Source organism: Chinchilla lanigera, unplaced genomic scaffold (assembly GCF_000276665.1).
Source record: "Chinchilla lanigera isolate Chin_1 unplaced genomic scaffold, ChiLan1.0 scaffold00045, whole genome shotgun sequence".
NCBI classification, from domain to species: domain Eukaryota; kingdom Metazoa; phylum Chordata; class Mammalia; order Rodentia; family Chinchillidae; genus Chinchilla; species Chinchilla lanigera.
The window spans coordinates 12,113,646-12,136,170 of NW_004955446.1; the positions used below are offsets into that span (position 1 = coordinate 12,113,646).

The window sequence follows — 22,525 nt, forward strand, 5'->3', positions numbered from 1 at the left end:
AAAAAAGAAATTTCAGGCTACAACAGAAGCATTAGAAGCATGCACAGCTCTGGTGGAGGGCAAAATCAATAAGCAACTAAAGAAAGTTCTGAAGAAAATAGTAAAAGCAGCCCATGAACCTCTGGCTGTAGCTGATGCTGAACTAGGAGGGGTCAGAAGGGAAAAGCTGAATCTCAGCTGTATCCACAGTCCCGATGTTAATGAGCTTATGCAGGGAATCCAATCACGGACAGATGGACTGATCCCTGGGGTAGATCCACATGAAATGGCAGCTGTGTATCTTAGATTGGCCCAGCCTGTCTCATACTGATTTAAATTTGGTGTTGATAAAGCAACAATGATTGTTAGGCAATTTCCGTATTAGATGACTTCGATAAAGAATTAAACAACTACATTAAGCACTGCAGAGAGCAGTACACCTGGCATTTCCCAGAATTAAGAAAAATTATTTCAGATAATTTGACATATTGCAAGTGTTTATAGGAAGTTGGAGATAGGAAAAACTGCCTCCACCATACTTTCTGAATTGTCAGAGGAAGTTGAAGTTAAAGTAAAAGCAGCTGCAGAGATATCTTTGGGAACAGAGATTTCTGAAGAAGATATTTGCAATATTCTGTATCTTTGCACCCAAGTGATTGAAATCTCTGGCTGTAGAACCCAACTGTATGAGTACTTCCAAAATCGAATACGGCCAGTGCACCCAATGTTACAGTCATGGTCGGCGAGCTAGTTGGAGCACGGCTGATTATTCATGCAGGTTCTCTTCTGAATTTGGCTGAGCATGTAGCTTCTATAGCTCAGATTCCTGGAGCAGAAAAGGTACTTTTCAGAGCCCTCAAGCCTAGGTGGGACACATCTAAATATAGTCTCATTTATCATGCTTCCTTTGTAGGCCACAAAAGTCTCAAACACAAAGGAGAGATTTTTCAAACGCTAGGACCCAAGGCCATTTTGGCTAGTTGTTATGATGCTTCCAGAAAGGATTCCAGTTCTGAAATGGGAGTTGATGAGAACAGAGCCAAATTACAGGCCAAACTGAGGAGGTTGGAAGATAAAAGAATAAGAAAAGCAAATGGAACAGGAAAGGCACTAGCAAAATCAGAAAAACTGTGAAAACAAAAGTGAAGACTTGCTGGGAATATAGCTCAGCAGTGCAAGCACCTGCCTGGCAAGTGGAAGGTTCTGAGTTCGATTCCCAGTACCCCTACCCCAAAGGTGAAGACTTGTGATCTTTCTGGAGACTCTTCATTTACAAAAACTCAGAACAGAACAGGTAAAGAGGATGAAATCACTGGAAAGAAAAAAAAGCTAAGATTAAAGTCAAAGTTGAAGAGGAGGAAAAAGTACTAGTGGTAGAAGAGGAGACATTTGTGAGGAAGAAAAGGATAAAGGATAAAAAGAAACACCTTAAGAAAGAACCACTTTCTGAGGAAGAGCCATGCACCAGCACAGCAAGTCCTAGCCCAGAGAAAAAGGAATAAAAGAAGGACGCTGAGGGCTAACGGAAGGGAACCGCAGTTCTGTTGAACACTAGAGTGAGGTGGGGGTGCCCCAGAGCTGCTCTGGTGTGTGACCAAGGAAAGGCAGGTTGGATGGGATAGGGATTAATCATCCATAGCTTTCCAGACCTACTTGTGTCATTACATTAACTCTTAACCTTATTATGTCTCCTTTTCTTAGACTTGGATATACAAATAAAACTCCTTTCTTTGTAAAAGAATGTTACTTTAAAATTTTATTGTAGAAAATTTTAAAAATATAGATAAGTGGTTAATTCTTTAAAATCCTGTCAAGCAGGGATAACTATCACTTGTGTTTTGTGGATATTCTTCTAGTCTTTTATCCCCATACATACACACATTTTTAAATAGAAATAAAACCACAATATACATTCACCTGAGTTGTGAACATTTGTCATAGCGTAAAAATCTTCCTCAGCAACATAACTTTTAAATACTATATGCATTATGCAGCTGCTTCTTAGCTTACCCAGTCCCTTTAAGTGAATATTTATTTCCAATATTTTTAAGCAGTGTTTTTAGATTTGTCATTGAAGAATGTTAAATAATCACTTCTTTCATCCACAATTCCCTTTCTGGAGGGACTTTTATGGCAATTCAGGTGTTAGAAAAATGAAGGACTTTAAAGTCAGACCTCTAAATTGACTCCTACTCTGCCACGTACTATTTGTGTGACATCAAAAACAACCACTTTCTGAGTGGTTCAAAGAAGCACTAATATAAAAAACCTACATAGGATAATGACTTCTTCATCCTTTTGTTTCCCTGTTGATTTGTACAAGTATAATGGTGACCTCAAAGAACTACATAAAGGTATTTTGATATTCTTACTCCTTCGACAAAACAAAGACAGCTAACTTTTTTGACTGCTAATATTTTGTACAGGTCCATTTTAACATTTTTGTTTTTGTCTCTTTTTTTTCTCCTAGAGATAAGATTTCATTTTCCACAGCTGACTGGAGTGCTTACCCTTGCTTTCTTTATTCATAATTGTATTATCACACTCTTGAAAAACAATAAGAATCAAGAAAACAATGTGAGTAATTATCTGAGGAAATGACTTCTGTATCTCCTAAGGAAGACTTTCTAAGTCAGTGTTTGAGGCACTTCGATTTGGAGGAGAGTTATACACTTCATTACAGGATCTTAATTTTTTAGTTTGAACTGTAGAGTAGTGGTCAGCAAACTTTCTTTGTGAATGTTAGATGGTAAATACCTGGGCTTCCTGGACCATATGGGTTTGTTACAAGTACCTGACTCTACTGCCGTGACATGAAAGCAAGAAATAAACAAATGGATCTGTTAACCTCAGGCAAACATGCATGCTTGTTATCCCAGCACTCTAGTAGGGTGAGGCAGGAGGATCACAAGTTCAAGCCTAGCCAGAGCAATTTAGCAACTTAGGGCTGTGTTTCAATACAACTTTATTTAATTTAAGAAAACAGAAAATAGGTCAGATTTGGCTTGTGGACCATAATTTCGCAGCCCCTGATACATAGCAACTAGTAAAACAAAAGGAAATATAGCTAATAAGCCAATAATGGTAGTAAAAATCGTAAAAATAAAAAATACCCAATTGATCTAAAAGAAAGTAAGGAAAAAGGAAGCAAAGAATACATGGGACAACAAAAACAAATAGCAAGATAACAGAGTTAAAGACAGTCATATTGATAATTCCATTTAATATAAATGGTCCATACATTGCAATTAAAAGATAGATTTTAATACCAAATTTTAGGGTTGCAGGTAAAGCTTTACCTAGGGGGAAATATATAGCTCTGAACACCTACATTAAAAATAAAAGATCTCAAATCAAAACCTAACCTTCTACCTTAAGATACTGGGCAAAGAGCAAACTAAACCCAAACCAAGCTGAAGTTAATCAGTTATTTGTTGCCACGTCTGCAGATTGTAAGCTCAGTTTGATAGCTTCTAACCATGTAAGCAAAAATCATGATGAAACTTTACTAGAGGTCTGTACAGTTATTAGTGAAATACAAAGGAAGGTGTTACTCATTATACTTAAGAATTTTGAGGCTTTGAGTAAGAGATAATGTCTGGGAGTCTCACTATGAAAGCAAAAACCATTCTAAGTAGAGGGAAGTGAGCTCTCAATTTAGGCAAGAATATAAGTTACCCTCTTTTATTTTCATCTTTACTGGACATACATATGGCATGTTACGTGTAAGTGGAGTTGGAATTGAGTAAATCTGGATTTTCCGTATTTCTTACCTCACATTTTGTCTTCCTCAAATGTAAAAATAACATTAATGATACCTGTTGGGGTTGTTATGAAAATTAAAGAGTATGAAATAGACATGCTTAACATTACCTAATATACAGTAAGAGCTAGACATTCTTAGTTTCTTTACCCCTTGCCCTTTGGCTCCTGACATTTATGGCCTGTTATCATGTCAACTTATAACAAATATCCAGAAATTTCATTTTGTGAAGTAGGATTCTTGTGTATTGGATCATTCTGTCCATAAGGATGTGAAGCAGATTTAACTATCCAAGTCTCCCTAGTAACAGAGAACAAGCATGTATACGTAGAAGCCTGGGGAAGGAGAACCAATTTTACTGAGTTTTATTAGTTTTATAGTACTGGGGATTGAACCCAGGACCTTCAGGCTGAGCTGCCTCTGTAGCTCTTTTTGTATTAATCTTGAGACAGGGTCTCATCAAGTTGCCCAGGCTGGGCTTGAATTTGTGATCATCTTGTCTCAGCTTCCCAGAATGCTGGGATTACAGGCTTGTACCATCTCATGTTTCAATCTTAACCACTCATACATATTTTTTCATGCTTGTATATAGTTTATCTTATAAGAAAACTGTCTCAAAATAATTAAATTGGAGGTAGTTCTTGTGTTGCATGTTTCCTACATGCTCAAATTTCAGTTATTCAGGTTTAAATTACATCAGTATCCTAACAACATGGTACTAATTTCAGTTACTTACAGGGTTTAAGCTATGACTACTTGCATAAAGTAATAGCTACTAGCTTTTCATTTCACAAATCATCATGTGCATAACAGATGCACATTGTGATTGGTGACAAATCACATCACTTCTTTCAAAGTCTATCAGTGATTGGCTACTGTGCTTGCTGTTCACTTTACATACAGCCTGCCAAACAGGTAGTTGTGCTGCCTCTTTGTCTGCCAGTGATAAGCCCACATGCTCTTTTACAAAAATTGATAACTGCAAGAAAGAATTGGCAAAGGTGAAAATGCAACAATGAAATGAAAAGCAATAAAGTTGAAAATGAAATTTAAATAGAACTTAAAGGAAATTGTAAAAGAAATAGCTGATTGTGGAAATGTTGACAGTACTGCAAGACTCTAGAGATGCAGCCAGAGGAACTCAGGGAGAGTGAACCTATCAATATGAACTTTGAAAGGGTTGTGACAAGAAGAAGGAAGATGCCCCAGAGGAGGACATCTTTGAAAGGGTTGTGACACTGTCAGAGAACTTCCCACTAAAAGAATTCTCAGCGATATTTCACAACATTGAAAGTACAAAGGATGAAATGTTAGAAGTGAAGCAAAGTTAGAATAAAGTATGGCAGTTCAGCTTTGTCACTTGAAAAAGTTTTAAAACAAAGGCTCAAAAACAAATGTTTAAATGTTGATATTTTCTGTCTTAACACTAGAATATGAAGTGATGGTCTAGCCTTCAAAAAACCAGTGGTGCTTCATATTAAGTTCTTAAAGTATTAATTACTAGTGAGAAAATTAATGTTTACGAAGTACTATGTGTCAGCAACATTCTAAATACTTTATATAAATAGATATATTTTTTTCCTTTTGATTATGCTGACATTGGCTTATATTACCATAAATCAAGCTAAGTGGATATTATATTCTGAGAAAATCTTTGCCATTTAAATTATCTAATGACTGTACCTTTCAGTAAGTTTTATCTCTTTGATTTATAGAAGTCTTATTACTATCACAAGTTAGTATTTTTGGGGGGTTAAAGTCAGAAAATGTGAGACTTACCAAGGACTCTGAATTAACAGTGTTGATGTTGAGTTCATCATTCCAAACTCAGGAAACAAGGTTATAAAAGTAGAAAAGAAAATGAAGGAAGAGAAAAGCCTCCTTCTCTTCTGTATAATTCTTTTGGACTTGGATCTAAAGACACCTGTGAGGAAAGAAATAAGACTCCTAAGCAGGTGTACTAATTTGATTTTCCAAGTTTAATATTTGTGCACTTTTGCAATAAACATAACTTTTTATTTGTATAACTGGGAGGGGAGGGCTGAAGATCATCCACCTCCTTCATTATCAGCTGAATAGATAATCCCTGTAACAACTTCATGGAAATATGAATTAACTTCTTGATATTTCTTCACTGTGTTTGGTTTTGGTTTTTTTGGTTTTTTTTCCTGGTACTGGGAATCGAACTCATGACCTTGCACTTGCCAGGCAGGCGTGGTGCTGCTGAGCTAAATTCCCAGCCCATCTTCACTGTGTTTGAATCAGAACCTATACAGTGCTTCTTTAGTTTTGTTTTTGTTTTGTCCGGTTTTATTTAGTTTATTGTTCTGCTGTGTTCTTTTTCTCTTTCTTTTTTCTTTTTTGAGATAAAGTCTCACTCTGTAGTTCAGGTTGGCCTTACACTCATAATGTAGCCCAGGCTGGCCTTGAACTTGTGACAGTCCTGCCTCAGCCTCCTGAGTGCTGGGAATACAGGCATCTAGCTACCCTGCTTTGTTCTTTAAAATGATTTGAGTTGCCTTATATCTTAATTTGTTACTTACTTTGTTCTTCGTATAAATCTATAGTTTACTTGGCTGTACAGTAGAGGTTTTTTTAAACGATTGGGGTAATTCTGCATGGTCAGTTTCTATCATTTTTCTTAGTGAATGCTTTACTGGGTGGTATTTTCATTATGAATGGTACACCAAAGAGGTTCTAAACTGTGACAGAGTATGCTCCCAGACTGACTTCTGGCCCTTTTTAAATCCATTCCTCATCCTAAATGGTAGTCTATTTGTCTCACTTCCCTACCATCAATCCTGTCAGCCATTGTTTATTCATGAACCAGAGTATGTTACCTTATTGATACAGATTTCTTGACATACTACCAGTTTTTACTGTCACTTGTGTCTCTTATTAAGTATATATGTATATAAGTGTACTGCACACTGATACACTCTTCATCACTGTAGCTGAGGGCGTGCAATTTGGAACCAGAAAGACCTTGACTGAAATATTGGCTTCACCAGCTACTCATATTGTTACCATCAACAGGTTTTGTAACTTTGCTCTCCGTAGTTTACTTATCCAGGAAGTGAAGAAATTGACTGTATCTGCATTATAAGAGGATTAAATAAAATATATAATATGCTTAGCACAAAACCCAGCACCTAGAAGCAATTAATAAGTTAAATCAACGTGTTTATTATATTTATCAGACTTACGAAACTCCTTTTATGTGCCAGGTGTTATCCTGGGTATTGGGGATATAAAAATGAAAAAACGGAAGTCTCTGTCCTCAGGATTTCATAGTATAATGGCTTGGATCAAGTTAAAATACCAATAGCTGAGCATAGTGGTGCACACCTGCAATCCCAGCACTCAGAAGTCGGAGGCAGGAGAATCACTGAATTCAAGGCCAGCCTGAATTATATAGTGAGATCCTGTCTCCAAAAAGAATGATATAAGAACTGTTAAACTTGGCTATTTTTTGAGGGTCAGAGCACATGTTCTGTCCATTTGAGAACCTGTACTGTTAGCATGGATTACTTTTATAGTAAAAATTAATGATACAATACAGTGTAGTAGTTGCCACATTTAAGATGTATACAGTACTATGGGAACAGGGAAGCAGAAGGGGAATCTGTTTTATTGGAAACCCTTGTACCTTAGCCTTTCTATCTTTTGTCTTCATTAGTTCCCCCCAAAGAGCCAGGTGTGGCTCTTGTTAAAAAAAAAAAAAAAAAACACCTGTAATCCTAGGCACTTGCCTGTAATCCCAGCTCTCAGGAGGCTGTGGCAGGAGAATCAATGTAAATTCAAGACTGCCTGGGCTACCAAGTGAATTCCAGCCCAGCCTGAACTACATAGCAAACCCTGTCTCAAAAAAACAAAAAATTTAAAACTTAGAAGTTTTCCCCCAAAGTATACTATAAAAAAACAAAACTTTTTTGCAGGAAGTCAGACCAAAATAAGGTGGTGATCAGGGAGTATATAAATTTTTTGTTGTTTTTGTCTTTTTGAGACAGGGTCTCACTATGCAGTTCAGGCTGGCCTTGAGCTCACTTTGTAGCCCAGGCTGGTCTCGAACTCACAACAGTCCTCCTTCCTCAGCCTTCCAAGTGCTGGGATTACAGGAATGCACCACCACGCCCTGCTCAGATAGTATGTAAATTACAGACTGTCCCTGGAAAGATGGGTGTCCCTCCTCTTATACAGTGTATAGCTGTTTGGCACAACTGTTTCGCCTACCAAGACTTTTTTTTTTTAACAAGGCCACCTCCGTTCTTAAGTGCCTTGAGTAGGTTGAGCATAGAATGACTTTCAGATATCATAATGGAAGATGACCACCCCTTGACAGGAAACTAGGTGTGATCTGGCTCATTTCTGTTCTCCCACATAAAAATTTAAGGCCACCCTATGGATAACTGAAGTCTAGCCTACCATAGGCCGTAGAGCTTTATGAATTAAAGAGGAAAAATATTAAAACCTCTGCCTGGAGGTTTGACCATCCGTCCTTTCTTCGCTGTACCCTGAACAGTAAGCTTTTCCAGAGGTTTGAAGCCAGTCTAGATAAGCCTTCAGCTCCGTAGGGCTATCCATCCAATTTAGGGTATTCAACCCTTGTTTGTTCTCAAGCTGATGTCAGTTTAGTCTTCACAAAGACTTTTCATATCTGGTTACTTGTTTTTTAACTGGTTGGTTGGTTGGTTGGTCAGTCAGTTGGTTGTTTGGTTGGTTGGTTTCTTCAGACAGGGTCTCATTATGTAGTTCAGACTGGGCTTGAACTCACTGTGTATCTCAGGCTGGCCTTAAATTGGCAGTGCTCCTCCTGCCTCAGCCTCCTGAATGCTTTTGAACTGAATTTATAGCAGTTCAAGTTTATAAAACTTGACTATTGCTGTAGCCCATTTAGGGAGAAAAATTACCCAGAGAATTAGAAATATTTCCCAATTCCAAATGTCCAAACATTCTCACTCTGCTATCAAACTTTTTAAAAAGTTGTATATAATTTTTTAATCTATTTCCTTAGCTTTCAAAGTAATCTGTGTTTAAAGTGAAAACTGAATAGGCTTATTGCCACGTACAATTTAGTTGTGCTAAATTGTTTGGCTGTAACTTCAGTGCTGATGGAGACAGTCTGCAGGCTGTGGAATCTGTTCTGTTTGGATCTGACAGCTGGCTGCGCTCAGTATCTTGGAGGGTGGGAACAGCAGTGGGAAGAAGCAGTCCACTTTATTTAATGTTCTGTGTTTGTTTACTAGTTCCAGTAATAACATTGTACAGCTATTTGAACAGCTGCCTTTTGATTTCCTTCTGTTTACTGTTTAGGTTCATTAAGCTTGTCCTTAACACTTACTAGTTGAATGCTCTTTAATTAGCTCTCCTTTATTAAATACGTTTTTAGGTGTTCTACTCCCGTATGGACTAGGCATAAATTTGATGATTTAATTGACTAAAGAAAGAAATTTTAAAAATTCGCAGTCCTACTGAAGGTGGCTCGTACTTACTTTCTTGTTGTCCCTTATCCTTGTACTATAGTTAAATATTTTATAATTTGATAAATTACCTTTTGGAAGTAAGTCAGCATTTCAGTCGTGTTAAACCACAGTTTATGTTAGCGATCTAAGTCTGCCAACAGGTAGCCTAGTCGACATATTCCAGACTAGTTTTACCAAAAAAATTGGCATGATAATAATAAAGTATGTGGATTTTGTTTTAGTTACTTGCTGTGAATAGATTGGCTAGAAAGGATCCACACACATGGACAGGGTTAAAAAGATAAATTTTGTAATATTCAATTTTGTTTAGTGCTAAATTGATGCAAATTTCTTCATATTGTAGGAACTTTATTTTGTATTTATTTATAGGTAAGAGACCTGTGCATTGCTTATATGCTGGTGACATTAACTTACCTGTATATTGGAGTCTTGGTTTTTGCTTCATTTCCTTCACCTCCATTATCCAAAGATTGTATTGAGCAGGTAAGGTGCTGTGTCCCCTGGCTGTGTGATTGTTTATAACTTCATGTATGAATAGTAGGCAGGATAATAGGCAGATATAATAGCAAACAGGCCTGGGTTTGAATAAATCTTTACCATCTATTTGAAGTACAGGAATTTTGGCATCTTCCCCATCCTTTCTGAGTTTGTTTCTTTTTCTTTTAAATTTTATAATATATGCACCACTTGAAATTTAGATGTGCTGTGAATACTAGGCACCTTGTGTGCTCAAATAAATGACCACTATTATGTATGTATATTTCTCTTTGGGTAGAGAACAATTACCAGAAAGTCTTGTGAATTTATAAAACATCCGCATCGGATCCAGTAAACTCTTATTTTCCAAAGCCCAGATCTAAAAATGCCCTAGGTAAACTATTGTTCGACCATCCCTAATGATAGATCTGACTCACACTTAGATACTGAGTACCAGGAAGCAAAACAAAAGCCAAGTATTTGGCTGATAAAAAGAGGGAGACAGCCAAGCATGGTGGCACAATCCTGTAATCTCAGCACTTGGGAAACTGAGGCAGATAGATATCAAGTTCGAGATCAGCTGGGGCAACACAGCAAATCCCAGGCCAACCTGTATACAAAGGGAGAGCTTGTCTCAAAACAAAACAAGAAACAGACAGATCAAAAAGAACAGGAGAGGGGAGAATGAATATAAAAGAAAAATCTTGCTAGGTATGTCAGGCTGGTTTTAAACTCTCTGTGTAGCCCAGGCTGACCTCAGATTCTTCTCCTCCTGCCTCAGCCTACAAAATACTGGGCTTATAGGTATATGCCGCTATGCCTGGCTTTAAAATTCGGAGCAATAAACTTTTTCACCAAACTAAAGCAAAAAAAAAAAAGGATTATGAAACAGTGTAGAAATAAATCCTTTGTAGTGATAGGCTGTACAATAAAATGCTAAGTGATACAATCTTATCTTATTCTGTAATACTTACTTAGAAAGTGCTATGGTGCTTCAGAGGAAAAAAAATCAAGAGAACTAATAAGGATAAAATAGCATTGAATTTAATTTGCTATTTAAGAATATTAAAAACAAATTTGGGCATCGTGCTTTGAACCTTATAGAACCTCATGCTTCTTGGTCTATCTGTGATTTAAAAAAAAGTTTTCTTTGTTGTTTTAATGTCAAATCAATTGCAGCCTAGTACTTTTGTAAAATAAATAATATAGCAATGTTAAATTTCCTTAAATGTTTGTAAACAGTTATTTTCCATTACTGTAGTTCATTGAAAAATAGTTAACAAGCAGTTTGAGTAGGGGCACCAGTTCACATACCACACACTGAGTATCACCTGTGTTCAGACTAAATAGAAGATACTCCATTTTATGAATCTTACATTAAATTTGAATTTTGACATTACTTCATTATCTTTCCTGATTTAGAACTTTTTAGACAACTTCCCTAGTGGTGACATCCTGTCCTTCATTGCAAGGATATTCCTGCTGTTCCAGATGATGACTGTCTACCCGCTCTTAGGCTACTTGGCTCGCGTCCAGCTGTTGGGCCATGTCTTCGGTGACGTTTACCCCAGGTAAGAGTTCTTCTCTTGACCAGCAAGATATACCAAGCAACAGATGACTGTGCAAACAGGTCAGTTTAAAGTATGACTGATCCTTTTGCTATGAAAATTTGCCTAATGAAAATAGTTACTAAGGATAGATCACTAGTGTTCCTTTCCCAGAAGAGCTTTAAATATAGAAGCCACTGCCTTCCCCAGAATGATTTAAAGTTTATTCCTTTAGCTCTGATACCAGTTATATTTATATTATTATTTGTTTGCTATTAATCTGTACATTACTAAGAATTTGATAATATATACTGCCTGTGTTGGCGTGTGAGCTACTAAAAAGCAACACTTTTAACTACTGGTCATTAATACCTGTATTTATTAATATTTGTGCATTTTTACTTAATTAGAGGTAAAAGTGAGATATATATTGGGTTTAAATTCTTATTTGGTGTAAAACAAATTTAAATTACTATGGTAATTACCCTGGGCATTGAGGAACCGTGAGTCCCTTTAGAACTCTGTTCAAAGCTAGTTTCTCTCATCCAAGAGAAATTTCTATGTATTTCTCAGGCTTTCCGTGAAGCTTTCTTGAGAATGCCTGGTGGACACCTACTTTTAAATTAAGTTTTATTGTATGTTCATCCTAGTGAAAAATAGCTAGTCCTGTTTCAGCAGAAATTACTTAAACGGAAGAAAACTTTTGAATTTGGGAGGTCTTGATCACTCCTTGTTTAAAGGGAACTGATGGAGACCCCACAGCAAATTTATCTATAAGTATGTCGACCTAAAACCAAAGCAAAAATTAAGAGTTGCCAGGTCTCCTGCATTGATAACAGCAGCAATTGATAAAGTTAGTCTAGCGTTGGTACAGTTCTAACTTAGAAGATTGGAGTTCAGTGAATGTAAAACTCCTGTTGGGTTTGTGCTCTGTGCTATATTTGTATTCACCAGAATAAATTCAGTGAGGTCATATATGAAAAAATTCAAGGCAAATGCACTGCTCCTGTTTTCTATCTTTATTTTACAGGATGATGGCTGTTAGAATTTTTTTTCTTTTTGGAGAATAGGTTTTCCCTTTTGTGTTTACATTGTATTTCTTCACACTATCATTTATCCTATAGTTACAAATACTCTACTTGGCATACTTGGAACATAAGCCTTAGTCCCCTCTTGCTTCTTCTTTTTTTTTCTTTTTTTTTTTGGTACTGGGAATTGAACTCAGGACCTTGCACTTGCCAGGCAGGTGCTTGTGCCACTGAGCTATATCCTCAGCTCTTCTTAAATTTATTGACAACCTCCCAAGATCTTTAGTTTTTGTGGGCATAAATATTTAACATATGATAAATTAAAACTGAAATTTTTAAAGCATTAATTTTTTAAAAAATCAATAATAAAGCCAGGCACAGTGGCATGTACCTATAGTCCCCGGCACTTGGGAATAGGAGAATATTGAATTCAAGGCACCCTGGACAACATAGCCAAGACAAGAAGACCCTGTCCTTTTTAAAAAATTACTTTTTTATATGAATAACATTTCTTGAAAAATAACTACTGCCAAAAAATTGTTTTTCACTGGGTGTAGTGGTGCATGCCTGTAATCCCAGCACTTGGGAGGCTAAGACAGGAGGATAGCCATGAATTCATGGCCAGCCTGGGCTACATAAGCAAGTTCAAGGGCAGCCTGCACTACATAGTTGAGACCTTGTCTCAGAAAAAAGCCAGAACAAATTATTTTTCACCAAAAACTCTAATGTCTGCTTTCTTGTAGAAAATTAGGTGCTCCTCTCTTGTTTTTGCATAAACTGTTGTTCTATGTTGTTGTCATTTAAATAGGTTTTAAAAAATCAGAAAAAAGAGGGGTATTTTTAATAGCCCTTCCAGATAATTGCAGATATTCTTTTTTGATACTGTGCCAAAACTTGACAACTAGTAGTTTCTTACTGATCAGAGAATATAATGAGAAATTTGGTTTCGAACCTATTGGTCTGTCTTGCACTTTGGTTCTTTTACCCTTATGCATTATTTTGTAACATCATGTTTGGTCAGTATTGGTTCACTGATTTCTGTAGATCTCCTAAATGTTAACACACTTCATTACTCACCATCAGAGCCTACATTCATTAATATCACACCACCAATCTCATCATAAAAGCTTTTGAGCATGGGAAAACTATCAAGCTCTGGGTGGCAAATACAAGTTCTCCAAAATTCTAGTTTTTATTTGAAAGCTCAAATGTTATTATTGGCAACAAATTCTGCCAGTGATTTTCCTTGAAGTGAAAAGCTCATAATCACTCATTTTAAAGAAAATGGCAGCCGGATGTGAAGGCACATACCGATAATCCCAGTACCCAGGAGGCTGAGGCAGGAGGACCCCACAAGTTCAAAGCCAGCCTGGGCTCCATAGTGAGTTAAGGCCAGTCTGAACTGCATAGTGAGACCCTAACTCAAAAAACCAAAAAGAAAAAAGAAAATGTCTACCAAGCACCCAAGTTTTGATAGTCATTGCTTGTCTGCATTTCAAGTAAAAATACAAGATTTACATATTATAGCTGGATCAGCTTCTAGCTGTGCTGTGCAAGTGCTTTGCCTCAAGACAGCCAGTGTACTTCACTGTGCAGCACACCCTTTGCTAGGTGTCTCCTTCTGATCACACAGAATATTAGGAAGGTGTACATTCAAAGCATAAAATTTAGTAAAACTGGGTTTTACTTCTTTATCAGGGACTTTTTGTGTATGTGTCTGTGATGCTGCAGATCCCACCTCGGGCCTCATGTGCTGAGTACCCTGTCCCACTGAGCCGACCCCAGCTCTCAGGGACATTTTTTAATTAAGAAAAGCTTTTTGAGAGTGTTTTGCAGTAAAGAATTTGTTGTATAGTACAGATGCAGTTGCCTGTATCCATAAGAAGGGATCAGCAGTTTTACCACCATTGCTTTTGCCATGCAAATTATGTCTTATGTTATTGTTAAAACAATTTTCATCTCAAGGACTTCTTGAAGAGGATATTGGGAAACCCTTGGGCTTCATGCATATTTTGAGAACTACTACTTTGGAAAGTACACAAAGTTTTTTCCTTTTATAATACAGAAGTAGCAAAGGCCCAGCCAGTGTCTCAAAGTTCTGAAGTAATTTTAAAGTTGGAGTCACTGGATAAATAGTAAGATCTTGAAGCCAAATATCTCTGTAATTTATGAGGATGTATATAACTAATTGCTTATTCATGTAAATAATTTTCTTTATTTTTAATCCTTTCATCTTTATCTGGTTTTAAGTAACCTTTGATAATTTGGGCCAAAAGGTTGCTTTGACATACACATTTGGCTTTTGAAAATCATTCTGGGGAGAAATGGAATTATTTCTTGAGTATCAGTATCTATTTACATTTATCTTTTTTTTTTTTTTTTTTTTTGCAGTACTGGGGATCAAACTCACAACCTTGCACTTGCCAGGCAGGCGCTTATGCCACTGAGCTATATCCCCAACCCTATTTACATTTATCTTTATTTCTATCCAAAACTCATTCCCAAACCTTAAATTGTTAAAATGTACTTAAAATATTTAGCAGAAATCTATTCATGGTAAATAGTGAATAGCTTTGAGTCAGTCTGAAAAATATGTGGTCAATCTTGCCCGGTGGCTGCCCTCACCCTGTAGAGTATACTAGGAATCAAACTCAGGACCTTGCACTTGCCAGGCAGGTGCTTGTGCCACTGACCAATATCCCCAACCCAAACAGATTATAAGGCCAGGTGTGGTGGCGCATATCTGTAATCCCAGCACTCGGTCTTTTTTTTTTTTTTTTTGGTACTGGGAATCAAACTCAGGACCTTGTGCTTGCTAGGCAGGCCTATATCCCTAGCCCGGTCTGAAAAATAAAACCTGTCCAGTTTTCCTTTCCCTTAGTATAAAATTATTTTTATTATAAATATAAAATAAATACTTTACAAAAATTGTTAAATATAGAAAAGAGGCAATATTACCTGAAATCCCAAATCATAATAATCCAGTCACTACTGTGAAAGTGTATTTCCTTCTGAGATTTTTTTTTCAAATGTTTTTGGATTTTCACATGTGCTTAATATCTAGTTGGCTTTTTTCCAGATTGCTTAGATGAATTTCCTTTATCCTTTAAGTAATAATGATAGGTTTAATAATTATTACTGGATTCTTTCAGGTAAATTGTTGCCTTGCTGTCCCTAGAATTCTGTTTTTCCATAAATACCACGCATTTTTTTCCATTGTTTAGATTATGTTCTGAGGATAATCCAGGTAGATCAAAGAATGAGAATTCTGGTATACAGGACCATTTTGTGTCCGTAGTATTTGCCTCCATATATGATTGCATTAAAGGGCCAGCCTCACTGTCTCATGATGAGCGTCGAGTACCATGATTGCCTCCTATTTTTGCTGTGATTTTACTGACCAGCATAGGCGCTCATTTTAAAGCTATTAAGAATGAATTTTAATCTAATGTTAATAATTGAATTTTACTATTTTATATTTTTTTCTGTCCTTTAAACTGTCTTTTCATCTTCTAGCATTTTTCACGTGCTCATTTTTAATATAATTATTGTGGGAGCCGGTGTGATCATGGCCTGTTTCTACCCAAACATAGGAGGGATCATAAGGTACTGCCAGTAAGAAACTGTGCCCCTTTGTATATTGGTCTTTATTTTTGTGTTGCTGTTGTCGTTGTTATTGTTTTAATTATATGAAATTCCTGTCTTTTAAACTGGTGGTGTTCAAATGTATTTCCCTGGTATCAGTTGAGATGCTCATTAAATTCCATTTCTGTTTATTCTGGTGGCAGACTAACTAGAAAACCCCATTGTCCCTTAGCCTCTGTCACTTTCTCTCCCTCTCTCCCTCTCTCCTTCTCTCCCTTTCTTTCTTTCTCTCTCTTTCCCTCCTTCCTTTTCTCTTTCCCTCCTTCTCCCTCTCCCTCTTGCTGTTTCCCTCCTTCTCTGTCTCTTTCCCTCTCTCCTTCTCTCCCTCCTTCCTTCATTCCCTCTCTCCCTTTGCCTCCCTCCCTTCCTCCCTCTCTCTCTCCCTCTCCCTCTCTCTATATATATATATCTGTATACATACAGATATATAGATATAGATAGGTATATAGAGATATTCCATTGTGTTTCCTTTTTCTGTATCCAAAATAAAATATATAACTCTTGGGAGTACCTAGGAGGTCCTTTTTATGTCAAGGCTATCTCCTATCTTCCTTAATGCATTTCCATTTAAAAACATATTTTAATGTCAATTGCAGTAAGAATGTAAGAGTTTAGATCTTGGATGACTCTTCCATTAATATCCTTCCCCTTAGAAAGTTATGATAGGTTGAGAAGAGTGGGAATAAAGTTGTGACCTTAGATTCTCAAGGGGAACTGGGGTTCAGAATGACTCAGTTTCCCTTCTTTAATATAGAGAGCTAAGTCACCTTTCCCTAAAAAGTAAAAAGAAACTAGAGAGGAGATTAGTATCTGATGCTTACTAAATACAGTGGACTTACAAGTTCCTACTAAGCTATTTCTCCAGAAAACTGGGAAAGGAAGAAAGGGCCTATTTCTCTGTCACAGTCTCATGTTGAACTATTGTTGTTGTTATCTTTGATAATTATACTGAATGCCACAGAGGCACTCATCTGTTCTTATTCTTAAACAGATGCTAGCAGTCTCTCACAAACTCAGAATGTGTAATTAGTTCAGTTTTTTGAGATCAAAGATAGGAAACCCATCTCCAGATGTTTCTGAGGAAGTAGCCACAGTCACTGAGACACAGAGGAGCTGTGGAGATTTGAAGGATGAAAAACACTCTTTGTCAAGCAGATGCTATAAAGATGAGCAGGAAATAATATTTTATATTAACAAATAGTACAAGTTTTAAACCCAAGTATCAGGAACAAATCAATCAAAAATAGTGTTGTTGCAATATGAGTCTGAGAATGATTTAAATTGTACTAGATTTACCTTTATTATAACTTTTAAAATGCAAGACTGTTATTAACCCTAAAGCTTTTATTTTGCAGATATTCAGGAGCAGCATGCGGTCTGGCCTTTGTATTCATATATCCATCTCTCATCTATATGATTTCCCTCCACCGGGAAGAACGTCTGACATGGCCTAAATTAATCTTTCACATTTTCATCATCATTTTGGGCCTCGCTAACCTGATTGCTCAGTTTTTTGTGTGAAAACTTTTCTCAAGATCTTTCATGGTATTTTGAGCCTTGAAAATACTCCTTCATAAACTCAATTGTAAATCCTGATGTTGCTGTAATTCTAAATGTTTTTCTAAGATAATTTGAAAGCACAAGAAATAGCAGGCCATTGTTAAGTATTTTTTTATAAGAATGGGCAAAAGGGCAATAAGAATGATCTTAATCTCTACCTTTCTTATCTTCACTCACTTCTTTGTTCTCACTTGTCTTTTCTGTGTAGAAATGTGGGAAGAATCATGATGGGCTTTGCTGTTAGAAACAAGGTAGGTAGATTTATTTTGACTACAGTAAAGATTCTCGCCAGGGATATGGCACAGCACCTGCCTGGCAAGCCCAAGGTCCTGAGTTCAATTCCCAGTAGCAAAAAAATAAATAAATAAAAATAAGGCTTCTCAGGGTGTCGCGGCAGCTTACTGCTAGATCGGATTTCTGTTTTATGTTTCAGTGTACCTCTGTTTTTTTACTTACCTACAGTTTGCCTAAGCCTTTACTGTTTGTGGACAGTAAACCAAATACCTCACTTTTAGTTTTCAAGGCATCAGTGTTAATAGAATGAATTCGTAACTGGTCTTTAATCTGTTTGAAGAACAAAACTTAAAAATAGTATCAGTATGAGCTTTATGATCAGAAATGTATGCAAAATAAAGTACGAGGGTTTGTTGCTGTCTGACTCCTCTTTTATTTCTAGTCTGTTTCCATTAACTTAGGTTAAAGTCATAGTTCCCCACCCCAGAGTTTGCATAGGAACAAGAGTGATTGTCCCCATAGACCCAGGGACTCCTTGGCTTTTCAGCCTTGTGTATGGCATAGGCTCTCATGAGAGGGACCGTGGAGAAAGCATGGGCAGAGAGGACCAGCGGAGGTCCTGATAGGGAGAAAAGGAGTGGAGAAGAGGCCAGCAACGGTGACATGCCCAGTGTATTTTGAATCCTCTGGGCATGAGAGAGGTTTATTTGCCAGAGGAAAGATTTATTTTGTTTGTGTATGATCTCTGTAGAAGGAAATCTTTGCTTCTGTAACTTGTAGGGCAGAGTTCAATCTCCATAAGAAAAACTTAGATTGGCAAAAAAAAATAAGGGAATCCGAATTCTTAGAACTAATGCTCTTCTGCTTTTTGTCCCAAACTAAAAGCTAAACCAGAATCCAAATGCATGTAACACAACCTCTGTGTTCTGCACAGGGCTACCAACTGCCAACATGTAGAGTTCTCTAATTTTAAAGTTCAAACGTGTACTATGTTGATACAGATTCCTTATCTTAGGACAGTGGGTAGATTTGTATATTTTCTTTTCTTTGACAAAGATGAGTGATATGGTTCCTATAAATCTAGTAAAGAGAGCCAGATTTAAATTTGGGCCTTACTGTCTTTCAGTTTTATTGTTGTTTGTGTGTGTGTGTGTGTGTGTGTGTGTGTGTGTGTGTGTGTGTGTGTGTGTTTGAGAAAGGGTCTTGCTGTGTAGTCCAGGCTGGCTTCGAACTCACTATGTAACCCAGGCTGGCCTCAAACTCACAGGGATCCTCCTACGTCTTCCTCCAGAGTGCTAGGATTATTGGCATGTGCTAGCATGCCCAGCTGGGCCTTACTGTCTTTCACCAAAGCTTTCCATCCTGTTCCTAGACCTGTAAGTCTACATTAATGATGAGCATACGTCCTATTTATTTATTTATGTGTGTGTGTATGTGAGTGAGTGAGACAGAGAGACAGAGAGAGAGAACTGGAAATCGAACTGCTGCGGACCTCACGCTTGCCAGGCAGGCGCTGCACCACTGAACTATATCCCTGGCCCCTAGGCTATAATTACTAAAGCTCTTTTTGTTCCATTTCATTTTTAAGACTTTTCATTAGAACACCTTTGCAGTACCGAGTGATCACATTTACTCTGGAGAGTTTGCATGTAAACTGTTTAATTCTCTTCATCCCCTCCCCCTCTATCCCTCCGGCATCCTCCAAATCTTGTTCCCCTTCCCATCTGCAAAAGCTCTATTTCCATTTTTTCTTCATTTTTCTTTTTTAGCCTTTTTCCCTTCTTGCCTTCCTCTCTTCCCTCCATCTCTTATTCCCCTTCCCATTTGAAAGAGATCGCCCTACTTCCTATTATCTATTTTTTATTTTGCTCTTTATTTATATTTGGGGTTTCTCATAAGAGAAACCATGTGATATTTAAACATGTGATCTGGTATTTCTCATTTCACATTATAATCTCAAGGTGCATCCATTTTCCTACAGATGACTCGAGTTTATCTTGATGGCAGGACAGTACTCCACTGTGTGTAAATACCGCATTTTCTTTGTCCATTCATCTGTTGATGAGTATATAGGCTGTTTCCAAGATTTAGCTATTGTAAATTGTGCTGCTATAAACATGGGTGTGCATGTATCACTGCAGTATGGCTTTTAACTGTTTGGGGAAGGTAGCTAAGTCAAATGGAATTTCTATTTTTAATTTTTTTGAGGAATCTCTATACTGATTTCCTTAATAGTTGTACTAGCTTACATGCCCACCAACAGTGTAAAGCAGTTCTTTCCCCACCCCTGCAGCCCCACCAGCATTTGTTATTGGTTGACTTCTTGATGATAGCCATTCTTTCTGGAGTGAGATGGAATCTCAGTATTGTTTCAGTTTGCATTTCTCAAATGGCCAGTGATGCTGAATATTTTTTCATCTCTTTATTGGCCGTTTGAATATTCATTTCATTGCCCATTTTCTGATTGGGTCTTTTATTTGGAGGGTGTTACTTTTTTTGAATTCTATATATATTCTAGATGTTAGCCCTCTGTCGGGGAATTCCTAAAGCTCTTTTTTAAAAAAAAAAAAAATCCCATTATGGAAATTCTCAAGCACAAACAAAAATAGAGAGGATAATATGGCAAACTCCCATGCACTCATCCTCTACATTTAATAATTATGAAGCTGTCCTACAATTGTTTCACCCATCCTTTTTTCTTTCTTTCTTTCTTTCCTGAAGTATTTTAAAGCCAGTCTCAGACAAACCTTAGCAGCTATTACTGGATGAACTTTAGGTACCTTTATTATGGAGATGGTCACACAAATTCTTCCTAACAGAAACTGCTGGTAGAAGTTAATTGAATGAATGAATGAATGAATAAGACAAGGAAAGAGAAGGAGGGAGAGAGGGAAAAAAGAGAAAGTTAGGTTAACTGGAAAATTCTATATTGGATGTCTGATCCCTGTGTTAACCTCTCTTGAGAGGGGGAAGTATCTCTGTGCTTGAGAGTCTCTGGAACTTTATGATTTCAGAGTCTTGTTGACTTAAGACATACAGGATTCACAGCTAGATTCTTTGAGAGATCTTCTAGGCTTGCTGGGGATATAGTTCAGCGGCACAGCACCTGACTGGCAAGCGCAAGGTCCTGAGTTCAATTCCTGATACCAAAAAAAATGGAGATCTTCTAGGCGTAATCCCTGTTTTTCTTTCATTTGGTTGGATTCTGTAGTTGTTGTTTTTGCTATTTAGAGACAGTTTTCATTGCCTTTTTTCGTTGATGAATTGAATGCTTCAGTGCATGCAAAAAATTTGAGGTATTTTGCTCATTTAACAAAGGATATATGAAAATGAGTGTATTATTCTCTAAAAACAGTGTGGATCTCCACTTTTTTTCTTTTAAAGACTTGGTGCAGAGCTTCTAAAATCCTGTTAGATGTCTCTACCATTATTTCTTTGAACTTTGTAATTAAATTTCTGTTACATTTTGTTCTGATGTGGTTAACTTTAATTGCTTTAAATTTAACTTAACACACAACTGAGGACATTATAAAATTTAAAATGGGTTGTTTAGAAAGGTTTTCCTTAGAAAAGCTGTGGATTAATAAGTAGTATACCAATACTAAACTAGACAGGACAAAGAAAATGTAAAAAAGTTTGAGACCGGTTGATGATCATCCAAAATCAATTACATCAACACACTCAAAAAGTACATTGGGTTACAGAATAAATTTGCCCACAGAAAGGAACTATATTAAAGAGAAATACTTCATTTACATTAAGCATATTTTGAAAGTACTGTGCAGTTACTAACTGTAATAGCAGAGGAGTTTTCACTTGCTACTTGGTGTTCATTAGGAGAAATTTTTGTTTTGATTTATCCATGTTTCTAAATAAATGAATAAATTGCAGTGCTCATTGCTTTGGAGGAGACAAAGATGTATAAGACATCATTCATTACTAAAGTAACTTTCAATCTGGTAGAGAAAGTATGCACACAATTAACAGTATGACGCTTTATGCTAAGGACTATTAGAGAAACAGATCCCTGTCAGTTGGAGTCCTGAAAGAGAACTGGTAAAGGATGCTGAATTGTAAAGCAGCAAGGACCCATTTTCAGGCAATGCCTAGTAGCTGTCCAAAATTTAAATCTTTGGTATATTTGCCAGTAGGTGGAATTATGCATGTTAGGCATGTTTTGGTGGTAAGAGAGAGTGCTGAGCTACCTCCCTGCCCTTTTTTTTTTCTTTTTCTTTTTTTTAGACAAGGTCTCAGTGTATACTCTAGGGTGGCCATGAATTCACTATGTACCCAAGAATGGCCTTGAACTCATGGTGAGCCTTCTACCTCAGCCTCCCAAGTGCTGGGATTATAGGCCTGCGCCACCACGTTCAGTTCCTTCTTTTTTTTTTTTTTTTTTTTTTTGAGATAGAATTTTGATAAATTATAAGCCTCCTAAGTAACTAGTATTCCAGTCATGTGCTATTATACCTGCCAAGGGCTTTTATTTGGATAAATATCTTCTAAGACAAGTATTAAGAGATGTGCTTATAACTACTGCTGCTGCTTCTACTTCTTCCTCCTTTTTTTTTAGTACTGGGGATTGAACCCAGGGGGGCACTCTATCACTCTATCCAGCCCTTTTAATTCTTCTTGAGACAGATTCTTCCTAAGCCACCAGCTTGGTCTCAAACTTGCCATAATCCTCCTTAGTAGCTGGGTTACATACATGCACCACCACACCCAGTTAACTTGTTTTATGCTATTATTCTCTTTGCATTTCTAGCACAGTGTATAACTCACTTCTGTGAGTAATAGACCAAAAAAAAC

General features: G+C 37.0%; 1 protein-coding gene and 1 pseudogene across 6 annotated transcripts in view; both read left to right on the forward strand.

Annotated features, from left to right (window-relative positions):
- Window positions 1-1,690, forward strand: part of LOC102008902 — a 3,936-nt pseudogene extending 2,246 nt beyond the window's left edge.
- Window positions 1-18,566, forward strand: part of Slc38a9 (solute carrier family 38, member 9) — an 89,364-nt gene extending 70,798 nt beyond the window's left edge. For all 6 annotated transcript variants that reach the window (XM_005392695.1, XM_013518400.1, XM_013518403.1 and 3 more), the window contains 5 exons: window positions 2,450-2,556; window positions 9,595-9,708; window positions 11,125-11,273; window positions 15,794-15,883; window positions 17,278-18,566. In XM_005392695.1, the coding sequence (XP_005392752.1) occupies window positions 2,450-2,556; window positions 9,595-9,708; window positions 11,125-11,273; window positions 15,794-15,883; window positions 17,278-17,443 (626 nt within the window). In that variant the 3' untranslated portion in view covers window positions 17,444-18,566. The remainder of the gene's footprint in view (window positions 1-2,449; window positions 2,557-9,594; window positions 9,709-11,124; window positions 11,274-15,793; window positions 15,884-17,277) is intronic.
- The last annotated feature ends 3,959 nt before the right edge of the window (window positions 18,567-22,525 follow it).